The following is a 24282-nucleotide window of genomic DNA, read 5'->3' as shown; positions in this document are numbered from 1 at the left end:
TTTGAAAACCGGAAAAAACTAGAATTTAGAAGTCAATCTGATCTGCTGCGAGTAGCCGAGGGAAGAAAAACATTCACTAAAAAAAGATTACAGGGTTGCTGACCGAAGAGATCATACTTCTGGAGAAATTTATGGGATTTAAAGACATTTTTAGTACATTTTTAATGAGGCAATCGATACATATTTCATACCTGCCAACATGCCAAATATTTCCTGGGGATTAACCCGTTTTGTTTTTTTCAGATTCCCTTTCATTTGCCAGAGGCTCCAAAGACCTTTACATTTTGCCTCGAACTGAATGATGGAAAAACTTCAAAGGCTCCTGCCCCACCTTTTTAATGGTATTTCAAGCATCTGTGGGTGAGTGAAGGTGATGTTGTGATTATAATAAAGACAGACACAGGTCTTTATCATGATTTTTTTTCATTTTTTATAGTTCAGCCATCAGCACTCAATATGTTACATCAAGCTACAATGCCACATTCTGCTGACAGACATAGTTAGACTCAGAATTAGGGTGGCTAGCAAGTCGGATTATTAAAGAACCAGACTAATAAAATCACAATGCTGAGATTCTAGACAAATAATTTGCTCTTCTATCCTGATTGTGGCTGTCCAGTTAGTCGGAATTAGGGTGTTTTCCTGGCTTGGCTTCTGACCTTAGATCAGTCGCTTCCCCTCTCAATGCCTCCGTTTTCTCTCTCACCATTTGTCTGTCTTGTCTAAGTCACTTTGCCCTTTTGTGCCCCTGTTTCTGCTCTCATCCTTTACTGTTTTGTTTATATAGACTGTAAAGTCATTGGGCCAGTGACAATCATTCATTGTGTGTTTGTACAGTGTGCTGGAGCTCCAGTCTCTGTTGGATCTTCTGAGTGTTACTGTAATACAAATAATAAATAACTACAAACAACTCATCCTGAGCAAACTCGGAATTTGAGTAGCTAACCACCCATTACCTCCCCCCACAAAAAAGCTGCTGTGTGTGGCTTGGTGAAGCCCACTCTGATGTGGGTGAGTGTGGCAAGGCTGTGGGGTCCTTGGCATGGAGTACTGGAAGACCTTCGCACTCCCTAACTGATGGACATTGAAGATGGTGCAGGGCAGAGCTGTTCAGGAGACCATGGTTGGACACAGAGGGTGGAATAGCAGGGACTAAGAGTCATGGGTGGGAGATGGAAGGAATTAGCGGAAGCATGTGTACGTGTGTAAGGAGGGGAAGGTTCTGGGTACCAGAAAGATAAGGACGTAGAGTATGGGGCACTGACAGAGATCAGGCTGGGATAAAAAAAGTGGGAAAACTTGAACATATTTACAATTTTATCGATATTAAATTGTAAGCACTTAAAGTTTGCCATGTGGATAAAAGTCTCCCCTGCTTTCCTTCTCAATATTCACCAAGCCCCATATCTAACACCTGCTATGAACTTACTAAAAGCTTCAGGATGGGAGTTCTACGTTGGTGGGCCTCATAAGATTCGTCAGGGCAGGGCTGCCCTACTGTTGACCTTATACACCATCTTGATTTTAAATGTTGGTGCTCATTCAAAAGACAGGGAAGTTCTTTAAACAACAACAACATTTTTAACAAAGAGCTAAGGCTGAAAGCATGCTGTAAAGAAATGCATCTAATATCCCTCCTTCCCCCAAAATATTACATTTCTTTACAAAATATCTACATTTTCCAAAAAAAAAACCCAACCCAATAACCACCCAAAAAATAAAAACCAAATTCGGAACATTTGGAAATCAGCAGCTAAAGAATTCAGCAGCCTCTTCTCTGTTGTCTTGTAATTCTTTATCACTCTTCCTCACCCCCTTCTAACTCAGGTTACAACACAGTATTTTCATTTTCTTTTCTATATTCAATCACCCATATTCACTAGATAGTGCTTTTTCTGGGGACAAAGAAAACTTGTAAAGTTCCTGCCCACCTTTGTAAGGTAATAGGATTTTGATGGGAGTTTTGTCTGAGTAAGGAATTGAGGCTAGGGCCCAGGGCCAGGGTAGTGCAGAAAAACCCTCCAAACATTCCTGGGAAACTAGTTTAGGGAACGTGTGCTGTTTGTAAATTTCAACATTTTAAAGATTTGATCAGTTTTCTCCAGGCTGTGGGTGATCTGTTCCCTTTACCCAGCTGGCATTTTCTATTGGGAAACTAAATGTAATTAACCTTAAAACACGTTTGTTGTTCTGGCTAATTTCACTAAATTTAATTTGTTCTCTTGTTGTTCAAACACAAATAACTAGGTTAGTAAAAAAAAGTGCCTGGCAGTGTTAAGAATATTGGGTTTACAGTTATCTTGGTGCTGTAGCAGTCACACAACAAGATCAGGAGAAATATCCTATAAATGAGACCTATTAGATGCTAGCAGAGTGTCCCAAGGGAAGAAGTATAAATGCATCAATTCGCTAAATTCAAAACAGACTGGCAAATATGCTTGTAGGACACAATGATATACAACCCCTGGGGACCGGAGTAGATAATTCCAGGTCAAATGTCTATTATTCATTATCAGCGGTCAAAAGATTTAACAAACACATTTACTGCACTTATACACACCTAGTTTAGGTTATAAAATATACTTCTTCTAAAAGGATGGTCTATCAGTCTTTGAAACAGCCTTTCATGGGAAATAGTGAAAGCTCTATCCCTTCTGATATTTAAAACACGATGAGGCATAGCACTAAAAAAACCTCATCCTCTATTTCTACATATTTTTTTTTAAAAAGATGACCATAGAGTTCTCTCTGACACCTCATATAACCTTGTCCATCTACCTGTATGTCATGGGAATTGGCAGCTGCTGCCCCCCTTTTTTTGTGTTAGTATTGTTGGGGGATACCCAAGACGATCCAGCAATGCTGCCAGCCACAGCTTTCCTGAGGTGAGACTGCAGTAGTGAGGCCTTGGGGGCTTTGCAGAGGGTTTTAAGAAGTGACAACAACTGTCACTGGGGCATAGGACTCAACCTGCCTTTCACACACATCTTTGCTACAGACAGTGTCCTCAGTCTGAATAGGACAAGGGTTCTACTGCCTGTGCCTGTTAGTGTCCCACTCAATAAAACGATCTCTCCAAAATTCCCCACAACCAAGCACTAATGACTCCTCCCAATTAACCCTCCAAAATAAGCCAATCAAATCCCCATAATAAATTAAACACTGCCTCCCCCAACAAAAATCAAATCAACATCCCTCCCCAACGCTAAGTATGTCCTCCTGCCATGCTCTTTTACAAGTTCTTCTTTACAGAGTCCCTGCTGCTCAGCTTCCGGAACTCAGTGCCAACTGCAGGGGCAGACTCCTTTTCACTGCCACCAGCGATCTGCCTACCTACCAGACACCTGTCTTTCCAGCAAAGGCAGAAGCTTGTTGTCATTGCCCCGGCTCACCTCCTCAGTCCTTTACTAAGGCCCATATGGCTCAGCACTGCTGGCACCAGCAAAGGGAGTCAAGTAGCTGGCAGTTCCTATGCCACACAGGTAGATGTGGGATGTACCTGCCATGTCACAGGATATAAGCATTTGTTAAGCCCTGAGGAGCTTATTAAGAAGCCATATAAACACAGGGGGGCTGACTTATTTCAGTGGGGGTTACACCAGCATGAAATCAGAAATCTTCTTTGTTTTGGAAGGACGTCTATATTTTTAATGGCACAGGTCAGCAATTGTCGGCTTTGCAGATATCCTGAGTTCTGAGACAGGAGTTGGAAGTAAGTAAGGAAGGGAGGTGTCTGGCACACTGGATCCCAAGAGTACTGAAGAAGTAAGTAGCAAACTGTGATTCTAGTAACTGAAAAAGCAAAAGAAAGAGACTTATATCATGATTAAAAGTACAGAAGCACTGTATATGGTTCCTATTGTGGACTCTACTAAAATGAAGGACACTTTCACACAGTAGGCTGAACATAAGTGCAGTGAATTAGGGCTTTATTCAGTGTTAGTCTAGACAGTTGCAGTTTTGCTGTAGCTTCGTTGCAATGTACAGTGTACAGTAGATCTCCCTTTCTTGCACACATGCACAGTCCAGTGTTTTAACCCACCTTTTTCTCTACTTACCAAAGGGAGCAATTCTCAAAGTTATATACACATTTCAGCTACAAATCTGATTTCAGATCATGTTTCATTGTTTAGTGGATTCCCTATTCGTGTGCATACTTGAAATGCCTAATACCACTGGGCAGGGGTAGGCAACCTATGGCACGCATGCCGAAGGCGGCACATGAGCTGATTTTCAGTGGCACTCACACTGCCTGGTTCTGGCCACCGGTCCGGGGGGCTCTGCATTTTAATTTAATTTTAAATGAAGCTTCTTAAACATTTTAAAAACCTTATTTACTTTACATACAACAATAGTTTAGTTATATATTATAGACTTATAGAAAGAGACCTTCTAAAAATGTTAAAATGTATGACTGGCACACGAAACCTTAAATTAGAGTGAATAAATGAAGACTTGGCACACCACTTCTGAAAGGTTGCCGACCCCTGCCCTAGGGCTAAAAAAACCAAAACAATACAGCACAAAGGTAAATAAATATGAAACAAATGCCACAGACCTTGAAATAGAAAATTTAAAAAATATATCCTTCATAACAAAACCTTTAGAAAAGTTGTCTAAATAACTGACCTTATTACCAATACAACGTGCACTGTGTTAACTTTAGTGTTATCTGTAATGTAAAATGAGAATAAAAAGTAGATAGGAATAAAAAAACCCTGTTAGGCCATTTATTCCACCCAGTGCAGGATAGTTCTCTACAGTATATTCTCCAGAGCCTTGTTCAGTTATTTCTAAGTGATCCACATGTTGATCCATGCACCCAACGGTTCTCAGGAATACACACAGTGGAAGAAATAAATAAATCTGTAGCATTCCTTTATATTCACTTGTGGCAGAGTCAGAAAGAAGTATGGCTGAATAGATCATAATCACTAAGGGCTAGACTGTGACTTTGCCACAAGCCCTGCGTTATTAGCAGTGTGTAGTTATCTGGTCCCTAGTTGCCACTTGTTCTAGACAGTGAGCAGGGAGTAATCTGTGCCAGTCCTATACTTCCCTCTTTACATCAGCTCAGCTGTGCTGGCACAGTGGGGAACAAGGAGTTGGAAGGGGGAGTCCAGGCCAAGGCTCTACCCATTTGCACCAGAGGGAGAGTAGGGGCTCCGCAGAAGAGTCTACACTATAACAGGAACCAGTACCGGAGAGTAATGCCTTTCATGTTCTTTTACTCCACTGCATGGACACATAGGATGAGTTACACTGTTGCACTAAACTTGAGATGGAAAATGAAATGTAAAAAGGGGAGAGTGAAGGGGAGCCTGCACAGATGTGTTTACTGAAGTCATCAAAACCAAAGCAAGTGATAAAAACCAATAAAAGGTGCAAGCATCCAAACAACACTTCCTACTAAGTACTAATGTGGCTTGACAGAAAACAAAAAAAAGTGTATTCTAGGATAATTTGCCTGCCATGAGTAGCTACAAAGTTTCACACACACTGTGATGAAGAAAGCTTTGAGCCAAAGGCCCTTCTGGAGCTCCTGCCTCTGTATTCTGCTCTCTTTAACTAATGACAAAAAGAGTGCTATATTTATAGGGCCTAACACCCATCAAAGGAGCCTATGAAAACAAAGGTAAATCTTAATCTCAGTCCATTGTGCTGCAGCCCAGAAGGCATATGAAGCCCCAACACCACTCTGCTAGAAAACAAACTGGGGGGCAGGGAGGAAAAAGATACAGTTAAGAAGGATGTACCAGGGCTCGGCAACGTTTGGCACGCGGCTCGCCAGGGTAATCACCTGCTGTTTATTTATCTGCTGACACGGCAGGTTCGGCTGATCGGCCCACTGGCCGCAGTTTGCCGTCCCGGGCCAATGGGGGCTGCGAGAAGCCGCGGCCAGCACATCGCTCGCCCGCGCCGCTTCCCGCCGCCCCCACTGGCCTGGGCGGTGAACCGCGGTGTGTGGGGGCCGCGATTGGCTGAATCTGCCGCGTCAGCAGGTAAATAAACTGGCCCGGCCTGCCAGGGTGCTTACCCTGGTGAGCTGCGTGCCAAACGTTGCCGACCCCTGATGTATACAATGACTCTCAAGCCCTGTGAAATGATGAGATCACATGTCTAAAGGGAGTTCCATTAAAAAAAGTTGAGATTTCATTACTCTAGGTACCTCCAGTAACTGCAGTATCTTCCTATCCTTAGAACAGGAAGTGCCATCATAAATTAAACTAACATGGAGTAGCAAATGTAACATTTTTTAATGGTGCCCACTATACCAGAACAAAACTGAGCCCATTTCAAAGTGCAGCATCAGTCATCACAAATCCTTGCCAAGCCTTTCAATTTCTTCAAGGAGGAAGTCAACGTCTGATTTCCTAGTAGCTGGGTTGGAAAAGACCATTCTGAAAAAATTCACTTTGTCCCCATGTGGCTGGTAGCTAACCATCGTCGTTCCTTCTTCTATCATCCGTGTTTTTATTTTTGGAGCAACCTGTATACAAAAAGTCAGCCATCACAATTATTTTCCTTTTATATTTGGAAACGTTACCCCCCTCTCATTACAGCCAGACTTTGCAAGTCACAGTATAACAAAAAAGCTAGCATGATTAAAACTTCATAAGACTGTTGCCATTGATATCAGTGAGAGTTCTGCTTGAGTAAGAAGACAGAATTTCAGGATTTGTCCTTCTGTTTTCAATTTTGACATAAGAGACGATGTTAACATTACACACAGTAGGACAAATCCTGAAGTCCTTACTCAGCTTTTACTCACTCCCTACACAGGCAAAACTCTCATTGATTTAAATGATAACATCCTTATAAAGTTGCAGTCATGCTATTTCATTTGTTATCCCTAATTTTGTGCACTTAAAATTTTAGGTGCTTCTATTCTGGGGCTTGTAGATTTTGGTTGGTAATATGTCAAAGATAATGGATGAACAAAAATTTTAATTTGCACACAAACATGTAGCATAGTGTTGACTTGTTACTTGCTTGATTTGTGGATGTTATCAGAGATTCTCAGCACCCAAATGGTGGGAACCCAAAATCAGAGGTTAGATTACTTTGAAAAATCAGGCCCATTCGGCAAAGTTTCAATTTGCAATAAATAGTGAGTTGTGCATGTGAGCTCTTCTACATCACCTTTTATACCTTAAGTAGAGTTTACTAAGTTGTGGCCTACTCCTTTTTTCCTTATCAACTTTAATCACTTTTTAAATATGTTGCAATGAGAATCACGGTGGGTTTTTTTTTTTCTGCATCTTCATTATAGTTGGCTGTCTGATTTGAGTTCCAATTTTCTTCTATTTGCCATCATTGTAGAACTCCTACCATAATACTGGGAAGGCAAAACAAGGCCACTATCAGTGGCACTTCCTGGAAATCCTGAGTATCTAGACAGCTGAGCCCTGCACACTAACCCTGGATGCTAACATGCCCCCTTCTTATTATAATACATGTGATCTCTGGAGTGGGAATTCTGACTCCAAATCATGTTTTGCATGGCACCCTGCTGCTGCCACATGGCCAAGTGTTATTTTAGTTGTATGTAATATACACATATATGCTAATATACACAATGCTATATGTGCATTTTTATTAAGAGGTTTTCTGTTGGTAAATTGTACATTTACAGAATTGAAAGCAAATATACAGAATCCTCTCACTGGGATTAAAAATGCTTGTCACTTAGACAACATTTCTGAACAGCCGTGCAGCCCAAATCAATGAGATTTGAAAACTGAAATTTGGTATGAAAATAACCCTTACTGAAGAAGAGTGCACAGCCTTGTTTTGGATGACTGTTTGATTTGACCAAGATATGAGCATTTTAAAATCATGTAACCATTGTGCACAGTAGATTTTTTCCCCTTTTAAGTGTTCACCTAGGTCAAGTTGTCCTGTGTATCTAGGTGCAATAAAGTTAGCTTTGCTGTCATTAAACACCATAAAATAGGTCAATCACACCCTACACTATTGCCTCAACTCCCATGAATTCTGTAAACTAAAAAAGGTCAGAGGAGGGCTGACTGACTAGACCTCAGTAAACTATATAAAGTGAACATGTCTTCATGCATCTAAAGAAGTGGTTTTTTTACCCTTGAAAGCTTATGCCCAAATAAATCTGTTAGTCTTTAAGGTGTCACCGGATTCCTTGTTGTTTTTGTGGATACAGACTAACACAGCTACCCCTCTGATAAAGCAAACAAGTTATTAAATTAATGTAGCCCCTTTCTCTGTTTACAAAGGGACTTGAGCCAAGATTTTCAAGAGTGATAAGTCACTTCGGTGCTTTAGAACCCGCACTCTGAAAAGTGAGGCCCTTTACATTGTCTCAGGTTGGACACCAAAATATTTAGGTGCACTAGATTATTAGTCATTTAAAAAAAATCTTGGCCTTCTATTTTTGCATATTTGAAATTATCTGATGAATGGTTTATGCAAACGTTTCAGACTGGGGATTCTTTGAAAACTATTCACTACTACTATTGATTTAGGTTCCATAATTTAATATTAGTGCTCTATGATTGGTCACTTAAGTCTCATGTCATTGTTTCTGTTTCCTGACTGAGTGATTTCAAAGCCCAAGGAGAACATTTAAGGGGGCTGCAGATACACTTGGAATAATGGTCTGTAATCATTCTTGTGAGTGGTGAGTCACTCCTACAAATGGTCAGAGAAAACTTTTCTCAAACATGTTCAAAGGACTCTTTTTATCTGAATGAATGTTCATAATTTCTTAAGAGCTTGCTGTGCTCTAATTCTGACACTAGGGGATGTCCATGACACTACGGTTTTTCTTCTTTGGATGTCATACAAACTTTAGCATTTGAGTCCTGATTAAACAACAAGGTTGTATGAACATATGGGATGTAGGAAGACTAAGAACTATCAGTAGAGGCCTTATTAGTCACGACACCCTCTGAATGTCAATACTAGAAATCTTACCTGATGAAGCAATTTCTCTCGTTCTGGCCCATTTGGTATTCTTCTAAGATTTGGTGGAATGTACCAGAAACACACATTGGTGAGTTCAGGCTTTAAAACAAAAACGATTATTTCTCAGTAAACGATAATCATGATTCTGCTATTAAGTGTGAGGTCAACAAGAGTTTAATACCAATAGTATCTAAATGATGTAGGCATAAGTCCATTGAACATCACTCCAATGCTTCTAAGTCTTGATCTAGCAGAGCACTAATGCACGTGCTTAATGGTAAGTACATGAATAGTTCCATGATTAAGTGTAGTAGTGCCACTCCCACAATTTTTGGTGAGTGCCAGGATTTCATGGGGGACTACAGCTCATATCGTGATGACATGAGAAGTCCGGCTCCCTCATGAAATTAAGTGCCCCTGGAAGCCAGCAGAGTTCCCCCCCCGATTGCTTTTCTCACTTTTGTTTGTAATCCCAGAGGCTGGATGAACAACACAGAGAATTTAAAAATACTCTGTTCATTCAGGAAATGGATACTATGGCTAGACTCATTTCTACTGTACAATATGAATATACCCGATCTATGAAATGCCTATTTCAATTAGGCAGGGAAAGTGACAACAGGAAAATATGTTAGCTTTTTATATGGAAATTAAATCACATGTAAAGTAGACAAGAATACACACTGAAGAAGAGAACAGAGGGATATTTTGATACTTACTTCGGCATCAAATACAAGCTCAAAGTTCTCTCTTGAATTCAGTTCCCTGTAAAGATACTCAGCAAGTTCAAGGGATTTGTTGATAAGAATCTCAAAGCCTCGAGTGCCCTGTAGAATATCAATGCAAAACATATAGAAAGTGAGCTCCAAGAGTAGCTTGAGCCATGTTAGGAAAAACAAACAACAACTTTATTGTACAGGAATGAGCTTGAAGGGGAAAATGGAGGGTACTGTCCCGAGGAACTGTATTTTATTGTTTTGGGGCATAAAATTATTGATGCTCATTCTATATAACACACGGAACCTCATTCTAAAAAGGTACACTTTTAGAAGAAGTATGAATCTACATAACTATTGAGCTTAAAGTAAAACCACATCAAATGAAGTCTAATCTGTCTGAGGTTTTGCATGCATGGTAGGGACTGCACTTTGACAGATCTCTATAACCAGTTTAGTTGATAAATTATGCCCCCTCCCCCCTTTTTTTTTTACCTTGTAATTGTGAACATATTTCCTATTTAGGGAATAATGGGGTTTACTCCAGTAGTTAATATAGCACTGTTTCAAAGGTTTCAGAATTTGGCTATATTTCTTGTCCTAATCTTTGTTCCATTACTGTTGCAATTATAACTGGTTTTTGTAAATTATAAATCAGGGGTTGGCAACCTTTCAGAAGTGGTGTGCCGAGTCTTCATTTATTCACTCTAATTTAAGGTTTCGCGTGCCAGTCATACATTTTAATGTTTTTAGAAGGTCTCTTTCTATAAGTCTATAATATATAACTAAACTATTGTTGTATGTAAAGTAAATAAGCTTTTTAAAATGTCTAAGAAACTTCATTTAAAATTAAATTAAAATGCAGAGCCCTCTGGACCGGTGGCCAAGATCCAGGCAGTGTGAGTGCCACCGAAAATCAGCTCGTGTGCAGCCTTTGGCGCGTGCCATAAGTTGCCTACCCCTGTTATAAATCATAAAATGAGAATTGTATATCACATTACACTATGGTTGCATGTCTCTTCTACACAAAAAAAGACTGAGCATTAGGCAGTGATCCTCCTATTTATCATTTAATATTTACTTTGCTTGGAATAACAGCTATTGTTTATGTGCTTTGTTGTTGATGTTGCAAAACTTTAAGACTGGGTATGCACTTTTTCTTCTGTCCACACAACATCTGTTTTCTCATGCAACATTTATCTTATTTCAGATTAACACTATAGTAACCTCCCTAACTCAAGGAAACAGTTCACAGTTTTACATATAAAGTAAAAAATACACACCTTTTCTGAAACATACGGAACAAAGCCCCTCAGGACAGGAACCTTATCATTTTTATTGTAACGCTCTTTGACAGGTTTCAAAAATAAAGCACCCCAAAAATGAAATTGGTTATTACAAATCTTTAGGGGCCTAAAGGGACTGAAATCAACGGCAGCTTAGAGCCATCAGCCCCTTCCAGAATAGAGTTCCAGATAGGGGGAGGGGGAAACAGGTTTTAAATGGCAATAGGTGAGCCTGAAAGAGATTTGGAGCTTTAGCTAAATACCCAGAAGACCACAGGCCTGAGTCTGATTACAGTTACAGGGTGTAAATAAACAATAACGCCATTGACTTCAATGGATTTATAGCACTGTAAATACAGGTGAGATTGTATATCAGGCAGTATATACCTGTGTCTCTTAAGTCTGCAAAACTTAACTGGCAATGTCATAAGCATTTGCCCCCTAATGAAATTTTTAGTATGTATAAATCAGAAACAATGCAAGAACAATCTTTTAGGTGATATTTTGGCATTTACAGTTATGTCAATGGGGTTGACATTGTTCAGTATCTCGCAGTATCAGAGCTCTTGTCTAATGTAACCATGAAGTACATATGCAAATAAAAATGAAAGTTAGTCTTTTTTGGACCTTAAAAACAGTTTAGATTATGGATGAAGGATCATTTTAGTTCCTGTATTGTTATGTACGCATTTCCTCAGTTCTCATCACAATAGTAGAGGGGTCAGCAACCTCTGGCATGTGGCTCGCCAGGGTAAGCACCCTGGCGGGTCGGGACAGTTTGTTTACCTGCCCATCGGCAGGTTCGGTCGATCGCGGCTCCCACTGGCTGCAGTTCGCCGCTCCAGGCCAATGGGGGAGGCGGGAAGCCACGGCCAGCACATCCCTCAGCCCGCGCCGCTTCCTGCAGCCCCCATTGGCCTGGGACCACATTGGCCAGTGGGGGCCGCAATCGGCCGAACCTGCCGACGCAGCAGGTAAACAAACTGGCCCAGCCCGCCAGGGTGCTTACTCTGGCGAGCCACATGCCGGAGGTTGCCAACCCCTGCAATAGCATCTATTCACCACATGCTTAGATTAAATCAATATTAGTAGTTTATAAAGAGAAGGATCCAATTCTCCACAGTTTGTCAGTTATTTACCAGTACATAAGAATGGCCATACTGGGTCAGACCAAAGGTCCATCTAGCCCAGTATCCTGTCTTCCAACAGCATCCAATGCCAGGGGCCCCAGAGGGAATGCACAGAACAGGTAATCATCAAGTGATCCAGCCCCTGTCGCCTATTCCCAGCTTCTGGCAAACAAAGGCTAGGGACACCATCCCTGCCCATCCTGGCTAATAGCCATTGATGAACCATGTTGTAAAGCGTACATGTTGGTCCTGGGAGTACATTGCTGGAGCTACTATGTACCTGCCCAATGCAAAGGAAAGAGGAGTTTAATGCTGATCTAAAGCTTGGAAGATTTGAACTCAGTGTGATTTCTACAGTTTCACAGATGAGGTGCTCCACTAAGATCTTCCTGTTACCACTTCTTCTCAACTAAACCATACATTTAAATTTTGGTTTTAAGCCTTAACTTTCATTCCACCTATGCATCAGTTTCAAGTGGCTAAAGAACATTTATGTTTCTGGTTAAAGCTGCATTTCTGTAGACCTTTCATACCTTAGCTTTCCACATTAGCCAAAGTTTGAAGACATCAACATGCCGGCCACACTGAATGGTCTTGTCCCCTGTGTCATAAGTTGTATCATACTGTTTGTCTGGTTGGAACAGATACCCAGCACACATCTGATTACAGGCTTGCAGAAGACCCTAGAGCAGGAATACAACCATCAATATGCATGCTATATTTATGAACAAGAATCATTTCAGAATGCATGGGCTAGAAATGAGCAAATACTAGGATGATTACACTGAAATGCAAACACATTCCCATTGAGAATAATGCTACATTTAGGGCTTGTCTATATGAACAGTAAGTGCACAGCAATCGGGAGTGTAAATCTCTTTCTCTCTCTAGCCTGCCATGCACTAATCGTCCATGTGGACCCTGCTGCTGAGCACTAAAAGTTCGTAGGGCACTTTAATCCACTCTTGTGTCGAAGTGGGGTAGATCAAAGTGCCCTAGGGAACTTTTAGTGTAATGTGGCAAGATCCACACAGACAGCTAGTGTATAGCAGGATAGCGCAAGGTAGATTGACACCCCCGCTTGCCGTGCACTAACTGTTTGTATCAACAAATTCTTAGTCTTTGTTGTGTATTTGGTTGTTGTGGTAACAGAATCTTGTTCTTGCTATGGCAATGGAGTTAGATTATTAGGGGATAGCCCAGCCAATTTTGGTTGTTGGTTAGTTCGTCTTGATCTGTAGAATTTATTAAATAGGCCCTTTATCAGGCATATGACACTGAGCCCCATATCATGCACATATACAAAAAGAAAAAAAAATGCAAAATGAAGTCTTGAGTATGTAAAATTTCATCTAATTGCCTCCTTTATTATGCTAGAGTCATAATATTTGTGTGTTTTATGGATACTGTGTGAGCTACCAATGGTTATAACCATTGTTCATAGCTTATGGAGTAAGCAAGAATATTGACAGCATTACATTCATCTGAAGCGGAGAGGAGTTTACGTCTTGGTAATAGACACCCATATAATAATGATTTCTCCATAAGACATCAAGCCCATTTTCCACCTATTTTTCTTCAAAAAAAAGCCTTTTACTTTTTTTTTAAAGCACTTGACAGTTTCTTCGGCCTTTGTGGTAAAGATCTCTGCACAAAGCACTACAGAATTTGATTTGTGTGTCTCTGATGAAGCAATACACTTTTTGTTCTCAAGCTGAATTTGTACACAGACAACTCATGGTGCTGCTGAAAGCTATTTCTGCTATGAAAAGAGAATCTACTACAGACTGAGGAGAGTCTGTAGTACAAAGAAACAACATAATGAAGAAAAATAGAATAACAACCTTAAGTCTTAGACTAAAGGTATCTTACCAAATACCAACCAAATAAATGCTTAGGAAACTGTGTGTAAATTGTACAGTGGTCTATGTTAAACATTTACTTTTCCATGGTATTTGATTTTACTGATTGAATCATGGGGTTTCCTAAGTTGCCACAGAATGGGAAATAAGGCATATAGTAAATTTAACTGCCAGTTGATAAATGCTGACTTTTTTGTAATAGCTTCCAATGGGTGTCTGTGTATGTACATACCATGGAAAAAACCTTATTAACACAATGTTAAGATTACAAAAAGGTAAAATTCAAGACCAAGAAAACTCAATGGTTAAGGTTCCCACAATAACATCAACTCAGACACCGCATAATATTGTATGCTGTATTAGGGTATACATTTAACACAAATGGTAATCAAATATTCTATTTATTTGCAAAGATACATTCCACTTGTCAGTCATTAGTGTGACAGATAACCTTTGATATCAAAAGATGGGTTGCCTCCAGAGAAGTTATTTTTATGGCAAACAGGAATGAGTGAATTGTCTGCTATTCTGATTCAAATATCCAGACAGAGGATATTCAGAGGAACAGCTTACCAAGGGATGTGATGTGGTAGGTTCTCCATTGCTTGAAGTCTTTAAATTCAATACTTTCTTTCTAAAAAGCTATGCTCTAGCTCAACAAGAATTCCAGGGCTTACCAAAGAAATGACTGAGTGAAATGCTATGATCTGTGTTATGCAGGAGTTCCAATGAGACTGTAAGAATGTCCCCTTCTGCCTTTAAAATCTATGGCTATATATTTAGAAATCCAGATCTGGATATCAGCCGGACTTACCCTTCCCAAAGGGCTATATACTCTTTTCTCAACCCCAGAAAATCCTTCTCCAAAGCTGGCCCAGACCCCTATCTTACTTGTGAAGGTGTTTACATGACTAACAGCCAAATCAATACTTGAGATAATGAGCATTATTTAAAAAAAAAAAAAAAAGTCCTTACTATCCCCTGCTGTCTTTGGGCCTGGATGACCATTAGTCATCTCCTGACATCTTTAGGAGTGGTGGTGTGGCCACTTTCTTCCCATATCTCGCCTCTTTAGAGTGTATATGCCTGGAAGTCATACTGCCACGTGATCTTGAAGAGGTTTTATGGGAATCTGTTTCCTCACTAAGTACCAACAGGATAGGAAAGGTCTTCTTCTGGTGGTTCCATGGTTCTGCAGTCTTAGGATGGGACTTAGAACTACCTGACTGGTAGCTGGGAAACACAAATCCTACAACACAGGACAAGTCAGGGTTTTCGGTCCATCAGAAAATTCAAAGGTAAGAGGGGTACAGCAACTGTTGAGGATTACTGTGCTCTGAGGTTTCTGCTCTTTGCCTTTGTCAACTTTCATGATCACATTAGTTGTCCTTCATGCTAGCACTTTAAGCCATTACCTAAAGACAGTATGATATATGAAAGACATCATTCACGGTACCTTTTCACAGACCAGGAAGGCAGAACACTGAAGTGGAACGCCCATCAATTTGTGTGGATTCCAGGTGACAGAATTGGCCCTAGGTGATAAACCAAACTATAATATAAGGAACATGCCAGGTATTAAATGTAATATGTATCAGTCTCCCCAAAGGCTCCTGCAAACACATACACATCACTTTCTAGACATATTATGTGTGTCTACCTTTGCTGCTGAAAAGAGCTTACGTTCTTACAGGATAAGGATAGGAAAAAGGTTCAGGGTAGGAAAAGCAAGGGAATTATTAATATAAAGGAGAGGAGAGGTTGTAAGGAAAGGTTTAGAGGAAGGAAGAGAAGGTAGATTGTGGGGGGTGGGAGGAAAGGAAGGCTGGTCCTTGTGAAGGGAGCACTGTGATAAAGGAATGAAGCTCAGAGTGAGAAAAGGAGATTTAGGAGGAGGAAGGCAAAAAGAAATGGGGAATGTATAAAGTAAAGGAGGCGGTGAGATCAGAAATGGAGGTGGTGGGGCAAGATTATTTAGGTATTTGTAGATGAGGCTGTTTGTTGTGTGGTAATGGAAGGATTCAAGGTATTTGGGGGTAACATGGTGAGAACAACAGAGAGGGGAGGAAGATGACTTACTCTGAATAAAAACACACAATGCATTATGCTCACCTTTCAATGCCATTAAGTTTAAAAGAATGTTTCCTAGACATCAGCAGCCCACCTCCCCATGCTGCCTGTAAAAAATGAGATGTTAACATTATAAAATAAGAACAAGAGAAGAAAAGTTCCATCCTTCATAAGATAGTTACAAAAATATTTTCTTCTAAAAGATACAAGCTGTTAAATAAACAACTCAGGCATTAAATGTTACAAGAAATCCAGTCTATATGGGAAAAAACAAACAGATCAACGCCCAGCCACACCACACAGACAATAAGGGAACAAAGTGCATATATTCAAGACGATTTTCAGCTCATTTGTTGGCATATAACAGAGTATTGTAAAGTGCTGTGCCACAGCTGTAGTTTTATATAGCATTCTGCAAATAATAAGAATGGATAAAAATAAGCCATATTCATTGTGCCTTATTAAACAAATAGTCCATTGGCTTTAATGTGATTTCATGCATGAATAAGATAATCACTGCATTTAATAAGGACGAAGGGTGAATTCTGTCACACTGAAGTCAATTCGAACTGCTGGGTGGCAGCTGGGACCTGAGCACTACCTGTGGGCCCAGGTTCCAGGTCTGTGATCCATCACACTTAATTCATTGCATGATCTTTTAAATGCCTTGACCAGCTTCTTTCTTTACAGTAGCAAATCGAAGCCATTAATTATCTTGATCCACAGTGCATACTAACTCCAAGAAGAATTTATATGAAAATCCTCTTTATGTTTACCAAAGATTAGACTGCATGGGTAAGGTTAAATATACTGAAACGACTTCATTTACATTTAACTTAGTTATAGTGGCACAGTATTGTACCTACTGAAAAAGAAACACTTCAAAATTCAACTTATTTTTAATCCAAAATTTCCAATAAAGATTGCCTAAAGTCAGGCCTAAATCAATATTTAGGCATCGAAATAGAACTGGTTTGATTTTAGGAAGTGCTAAGACCTCACAGCTCTGATCAATTTAAAAAACAGAAAATCAGGCCACCAATATAGGGATCTAAATATGCACTTAGATGCCAACCTAAAGTTAGGCAACCACTACTGAGAATTTTGGCTAAAATTCACACATTCTACTTCAGAGTAAAAAAATAATATGACTAGCTACAATTCATTCAACTGTATCAGAAAGAAGAATTTGGCCTAGTGATTTAAATTCAGCTTCTCTTGCCAGGAACTGTACTTATCCCAGTGTCTCTGTACTACTAAGGTGGTATTATATGCAGAAGAAAGGATTCGTCATAAAAAGAATAATATTAATCAAAATGATAGTTCATTGTGTGCCAGAGAGGTGTATTATGGTATTTTGAGTTGCTCTGGTCTGACACAAAGAAAATGCACTTTGAAGCAGTATTTGTTGTATTATTCCAAGACTTGAATGAATGCTAACAAATGCTATTTACTTAATTTCCTTTCTAAACAAGCCACACCCTTCACTGCAAGATGGTATCTTGTTCAAGCATGTCTATTCATCACAATCCATTCATACACATTAGTTGTATTGGAACCCTTCAAAGCAGATGCTCTTTTCTGAGGTAAAGAAACAAATTCCAGACTTTAATCCTATAAAAGAATAATTGTGAGCAATATTTCTGAAAAGCATTACATCCACATGCATCCAGAGTCCATACTTCTCGCAGATGTCAGCAATGTTGTCAAGAGGATCAAAGGCTCCATACACTGTTGTACCAGCTGTGGCACTGACATACAGTGGGATATGGTCCTGAAAATAATACAAGATAATTCAGGCCATATTAGCTGAAGGGATAGCGAAGAGAATATGTTCTTCTTTCATCTCATATCAATCATCAGTAGCTATTTCTATAATTAATGTTGCAATACATTTCCATCATCACCGCTTTTCTTCACATTAACAACTTTCCCCAAATTCCCATTTGAGACTGAAATTTTCCATTTTTTGTTTCTGCCTGAAGGTGGTGAATGTTATGGAAAGTTTGGTCAGTACCATAATAAGAAACCAGAAAATATATACCTTTAGGAAAAGATGGGAGCCACCTGACAAAAAAGGAGACTATCATCTTTGTTCACTGATTCACCAACCTCGTGAAAAGGGATTTGAACGAGGTTCAAAAGGAGCAGGTGACACAAGCCCACAGGTAAGTAAAAAAAAAGTTACCTTAATAGAAGGCTAAATGTTGGAGGAGGGGGAGGGGCACAGCATGAAAAATTATAATAGACTCATAGGAACAAGAGGGAAATCTGTGGGGGGATTTGCTCAACATGTCTATAGTCGGATGCAAGGAGTATGGGGAATAAATGGGAAGAACTGAAAGTATTAGTACATAAGATAAATTATGACTTAATGGGTGTCACAGAGACTTGGTAGAATAAATATTATGACTGGAATATTGGTATAGGAGGTACAGCTTGTTCAGGAAAAACAGGCAGGGCAAAAAGGGAGGAGGTTTCATGCTACGTCGAGATTATATATACTTGTTTTGAGGTCCCAAACAAGGTAAAAAGCAGACCAGTTGAAAGCCTCCGGATAATATATAAGGGGTAATGTCATGGTAAGGATCTAGTATAGACCACCAAATCAATAAAAGGAGGTGGAGGATGCATTTCTAGAACATAAAAGAGAAATATCCAAAACACAAGACCTGGTAGTAATGGGGGACTTTAGCTAAACAGACATTTGTTGGAAAAGTAATACAGCAAAACACAAATTTCCAATAAGTTCTTGGAATGTATTGGGAATAACGTCTTGTTTCAGAAAGTGGAGGGCATAGCCAAGGGGACAGCCATTTTAAACCTGATTCTGACTAATAGGGAGGAATTGATAGCAAATCTGAAAGTGGAAGGCAATTTGAGTGAAAGTGACCATGAAATGATAGATTGCATGAGTCTAAGAAAAGGAAAGAGTGAGAGTGGAAGAATAAGGACAATGGACTTCAAGAAATGCAGACTTCAGCAGTCTCAGAGAACTGATAGATAAGGTCGATGGGAAGAAAATCAAAGGGAAAAATGAGTTCAGAGGAGCTTGAAGTTTCTCAAGGAGGCAATATCAAAGGCACAACTGCAAACTATCCTGGTTGCAAAGGAAAGATAGGAAAAATAGGAAGAGGCCAATACAGCTCCATCAAGAGCTCTCTGAGGACCTGAGAGTCAAAAAGGAATCCTACAAAAAGTGAAAACAAGTTGCTAAGGATGAGTGTAACACCGGCCGACCCCAGTTGTCAGTGGGCAGGATTGAACTTGCGACCTTTGGGGCTTAGTGCATGAGCCTCTACCGCATTAGCTAAAAGCCAACAGGCTGTTAGGTAAGGCTGTAGAGCAGACTCACTTTATCTCTCTCTCTAAGTCGTCTCGATGCCACTAAATGGGACACAAGACCACACCCAGAAGGTGGGTGGGTTACACAAGCACAAAGGACTAGCCCAAGCATGTAGGGACAAAATCAGAAAGGCTAAGGCACAAAGTGAGGCACAAAGGACATAAAAGGTAATAAGAAGAGCTTCTCTAAATATATTAGGAGCAAGAGAAATACAAAGGAAAGTATATGTACATAGTACATAGCAGGGAAGGAGAGCTAATAACTGATGACATTTAGAAGGCTGAAGTGTTTAATACCTAGTTTGTTTCAGTCTTCACTAAAATGGTTAATAGTGACCAGACATTCAATAAAATTAATATTAACAATAACGGGGAAGGAAACCAACCCAAAATAGGGAAAGAACAAGTTAAAGAGTATTTAAATAACTTAGATATATTCAAGTTGGCAGGGCATGATGAAATTAATCCTACAGTACTTAGAAAACTATCTGGATCTTTGAGAACTCACTTGGTGAGGACAGGTGAGGTCCCAGAGGCCTGGACAAGGGCAAACATAAGTATGGGCAAACATAGTACCTATCTTTAACAAGGGGAACAAAGAGGACACAGGGAATTATAAACCAATCAGCCTGAAAACATACTGGAAACATACTGAAATAAATTATTAAACAATCAGTTTGTAAGCACCTAGAGTATACCAGGGTTATAAGGAATAGCCAGCTTGTATTTGTCAAAAAAAGTCATGCAAAACCAACCTAATTTCTTTCTTTGACAGGATTACTGGCCTAATGGATGGTGGGGAAGCAGTAGATGTGCTATATCTTGATTTTAGTAAGTCTTTTGATACATTCTCACATGACAGTCTTATAAGCAAACTAGGGAAAAATGGACTAGATGAAATTGTTCTAATGCAGATGCACAACTGATTGAAAGACCATACTCAAAGTAATTATCAATGATTCACTGACAAACTGGGAGAGTGTATCTAGTGGGTTCCCGTAGAGGCCAGTCCTAGGTCAGTAACTATTTAATATTTTCATGAATGTCTTCGATAATGGAGTGGAGAGCATCCTTATAAAATTTGAAGATGACACCAAGTTGGGAAGGGTTGCAAGGATTTTGGAGGGCAGGATTAGAATTCATAATCTTGACAAATCAGAGAATTGATCTGAAATCAACAAGATGAAATTCAATAAAGACAAGTGCAAAATACTACACTTGGGGAAAAAAAATCAAATGTACAACTGCAAAATGGGGAATAACTGGCTAGGTGGTAGTACCGTTGAAAAGGATCTGCAGGTTATAGTGGATCACAAATTGCATATGAATGAATTAATGTGATGCAGTTGGGGAAAAAGGCTAATGTCATTCTGGAGTTTATTAACAGGAATGTCGCATGTAAGACATGGGAGGTAATTGTCCAGTTCTACTTGGTACTGACGAGGCCTCAGCTGGACTGTCACGTCCACTGTGAGCACTGTACTTTAGGAAAGAGGTGGATAAATTAGAGATAGTCCAGAGAAGACCAACAAAAATGATAAGAGATTTAGAAAACCTGACCTATGAGCAAAGGTTAAAAAAACCTGCGCATGTTCAGCCTTAAGAAAAGAAGACTGAGGGGGGACCAGATAGCCATCCTCAAATATGTGAAAGGCTGTTACAAAGAAGACAGGGGTCAATTGTTCTCCATGTCCACTGGATGTAGGACAAGAAGTAATAGGCTTAATCTGAAGCAAGGAAGATTTAGGTTAGATATTAGGAAATGCTTTCTAACTCTAAGGATAATTAAGCACTGGAATAGGCTTCCAAGAGAGGCTGAGGAATTCCCATCACTGGAGGTTTCTAAGAACAAGTTGGACAAACACCTGTCAGGGATAGTTTAGGTTTACTTGGGTCCACCTCAGTGCAGGGGGCTGGATTTAAAGACCATTCAAGGTTCCTTCCAGCCCTACATGTCCATGATACTATGACTCTCTGCTTTTAATTGTAAGACAATTTTGTAACTTAAAAGATGTCTTCTATATAATCCAGGCAAATACTACAATCCTCACTCAGCCAAAACTCCCATTAATTTAAATGAGATTGCATTTGGAGCTCTGGGTGTTAAATACTTTTGAAAATGTGGTTCCTACTACTAACTTCCTTGGCAATTTCACATGAGTGAGGACTGCCGGATTTAGCTCAATATTAATAACACAAGGCTACAAATAATAAACAAACAAACAAACCTGTCTCTTGACTTTGAGTATTTTTGCCTCCAAATCTGATGGAATCATCTTCCCCCTAGATGATTGTAGAATGTTGGGAGGGAAAAAAGAAGAAAATTTAAGTTATTTGTTCTGTTATTCTTGACATTTACCATACTGTTCAGTTGACTCTGTCTGGTGATGTTTACTTACATTTTGTGGCAACATATTTTCAGCCTATATAAAACAGTGGCCAAAAGACAAGGAGCCTGATTTTCCACTACCCTGAATCTTTGCAAGGTGTGTGTAAAGTGGGTGTAAAGCCTTGCCAAATGAGAATGGTAGCATTTTAGATCTACTTTGCACAAGAACAAATGGCTGCATGAGGTGCAGAGCAGTTGTGTATCACTCCCAATGGTCTAACTGGTGCATTTATGGCCCTTATCACATCTAAATAAAGAGACCATGAATGTAAACAAACTCATTGAAAATTAATGTCATGTTATGATATGGGGTCATGGGGAAGAAAACTGACAATAACAGTTTCTACCCACTTCTCACCATGTGTTTGACGGCAGGATTTGGCCCATAACATTTAGAAAAAATCGGTAATACACATATTTTTAAGTGAGCATAATACATACTATTTTAATTTGTTAATAGTTTTCTCCCCTCACATACTAGCCATATTTCTATTATGGGTGCTGCTAATGTGTTATCCTCTTTGGTATCCATCTTATTGCATGGCATACTAATATACTGAAATGCTGAATTGTTGCAAGCTTTTCTCTTCCTATATTGCAAAATATTTCCTTTTACTCTTGCAGATTTTGCATTTCAAGTCTGCAGAAATTAAGGAAGTCTTTGTTATATTGTACTCCATGAAAGAATTAGAACCAATTTTCAAACTTGTGTGCCCGCTGTTAGGCTCTTAAATGCACACTTGTTACTACAGAGAATTCTTTCCTGGGTGTCTGGTTGATGAGTCTTGCCCACATGCTCAGACGCCATATTTGGGGTCAGGAAGGAATTTTCCTCCAGGGCAGATTGGCAGAGACCCTGGGTTTTTTTTTTTTTTGCCTTCCTCTGCAGCATGGGGCACGGGTCACTTGCTGGAGGATTCTCTGCACCTTGAAGTCTTTCAACCATGATTTGAGGACTTCAATAGCTCAGACATAGGTTAGGGATTTATTACAGGAGTGGGTGGGTGAGATTCTGTGGCCTGCTTTGTGCAGGAGGTCAGACTAGACGATCATAATGGTCCCATCTGACTTTAAAGTCTATGAATCTATACTTATGTTCCTAAATAAAAGTGGCCTGATATGCAGAGGTATTGAGTAGATCAGGTCAGGAAATGGGAAGTTTTCTCTTACAAAATTGTGACCCAACTGGCAAGGGAGTTACAAGAATAACCTTATCCTGGTATGTACATTCTGGTTCACCAAAGAATGTCACATGAGGTTTTACATAAAAGCTAGGGTCACAACTCTTTACACAATCAACAATAGTAATGTTATCTGAAGTCTGTATCAAAACAGACTTGGCAAACAGGTTTTTTGCCAGACAAAAACCCGCCTGTGACCTGGCCATGGGTTGGGGAGAGGAGATGCAGGGTGGAGCTGCCCCCGGGACTGCCGTGATCTTGCACTGCAGTTGGGAGGGGGGGGGGGGGGGGTAATGCCTTCCAGGTCCCCAACTCTGCCCCTGGGCTCAGGGCTTCCGCCCCACAGGGAGTACCAGGGGCTCACCTATTGTTAATCTGCAAGGCACAGTAAGGGCCTCTTAACAAGAATGTATCTGACACAGAATTGCAGAAATGCTCTAATACATGTCTTCATATAGTCCCAGAGCAAAATATCGAAAAGAAACATAACCACAAACTCCTACATAGTCCCCTTCCCAAACACTCGCAAAAAAAAAAAAAAAAATTCAACAGCCTTGCTCCCAAAGTAAACATATAAAATGAAACCTATTCAGGTGAAGAGAAGATGGCATTAGAAAGAATAGGTTTAAAAGTGGACCAAATTGTGGTCTAGGCCAGGGGTTCTCAAACTTTTTCTCTCTGAGGCCCCCCTCAACATGCTATAAAAACTCCAGGGCCCAGTGGGGGTGGAGGGGCCTTGGGGCAGTTGCCTTTGGCATAGGCATTGTTTGACTTCTATTTTGGTGGGGGAAGGGCCAGTGGGGATCAAGCCATCTCCGCATGGCAGGGTCCAGGGAGGGAGTGCCACCTCCACCCCATGACTCACCCTAGCAGGCCACCCAGCCGGTCTCGGTGGGGTGGGGGCGGAGGCGTGCAACCAAAAATTATAACTCAGAGGTGGGGAGCTTAGCTCAAAAAGTTTAAAAATAGTTAATGGTGCAGGGGGGTAGCTGGGGCCATGTGCAGGCAGGGGAGTAGCTCAGGGTGCAGGGAGGGGGGTACCTGGGGCTGTGTGTGGGCAGGGAGGTAGCTCGGGGTACAGGGAGGGGGGTGGCTAGGGACTGTGTGTTGGCAGGGGGGTAGCTCAGCATGTATAGAGAGGGAGTACTAGGGGCTGTGTGCGGGCAGGGGGGTAGCTCAGGGTACAGGGAGAGGGTATTAGGGGCTGTGTGCTGGGAGAACTCCCCTGCGAACCCTGTTCCCCTGCCAGCCACGGAGCCAGGTCTCCGCACCCAGGGGGCTCTCACCGGCTGCCTTTGCGAGAGCAAAGGGGCTGGGAGCTGAGGAGCAGCTTCAACCTGGGGCACCATCAGGAGATGCGGGA

The 24282-nt window shown here is 40.5% G+C and overlaps 1 protein-coding gene across 1 annotated transcript in view; it reads right to left on the bottom strand.

Annotated features, from left to right (window-relative positions):
• Positions 1-6069: 6069 nt before the first annotated feature.
• LOC117873065 (glutamate decarboxylase 1-like) overlaps positions 6070-24282 on the bottom strand; it is a 101934-nt gene continuing 83721 nt past the window's right edge. The window contains exons 10-17 of the mRNA XM_034762070.1: positions 21578-21632; positions 17662-17778; positions 16047-16111; positions 15391-15469; positions 12606-12755; positions 9660-9767; positions 8950-9039; positions 6070-6490 (exon numbers count right to left, since the gene is read on the bottom strand). Coding sequence (XP_034617961.1) covers positions 6317-6490; positions 8950-9039; positions 9660-9767; positions 12606-12755; positions 15391-15469; positions 16047-16111; positions 17662-17778; positions 21578-21632 — 838 coding nt within the window. The 3' untranslated portion in view covers positions 6070-6316. The remainder of the gene's footprint in view (positions 6491-8949; positions 9040-9659; positions 9768-12605; positions 12756-15390; positions 15470-16046; positions 16112-17661; positions 17779-21577; positions 21633-24282) is intronic.

This window comes from Trachemys scripta, chromosome 2, assembly GCF_013100865.1.
Source record: "Trachemys scripta elegans isolate TJP31775 chromosome 2, CAS_Tse_1.0, whole genome shotgun sequence".
Taxonomy (NCBI): Eukaryota; Metazoa; Chordata; order Testudines; family Emydidae; genus Trachemys; species Trachemys scripta.
This window is presented reverse-complemented; position numbering and strand designations above follow the sequence as displayed.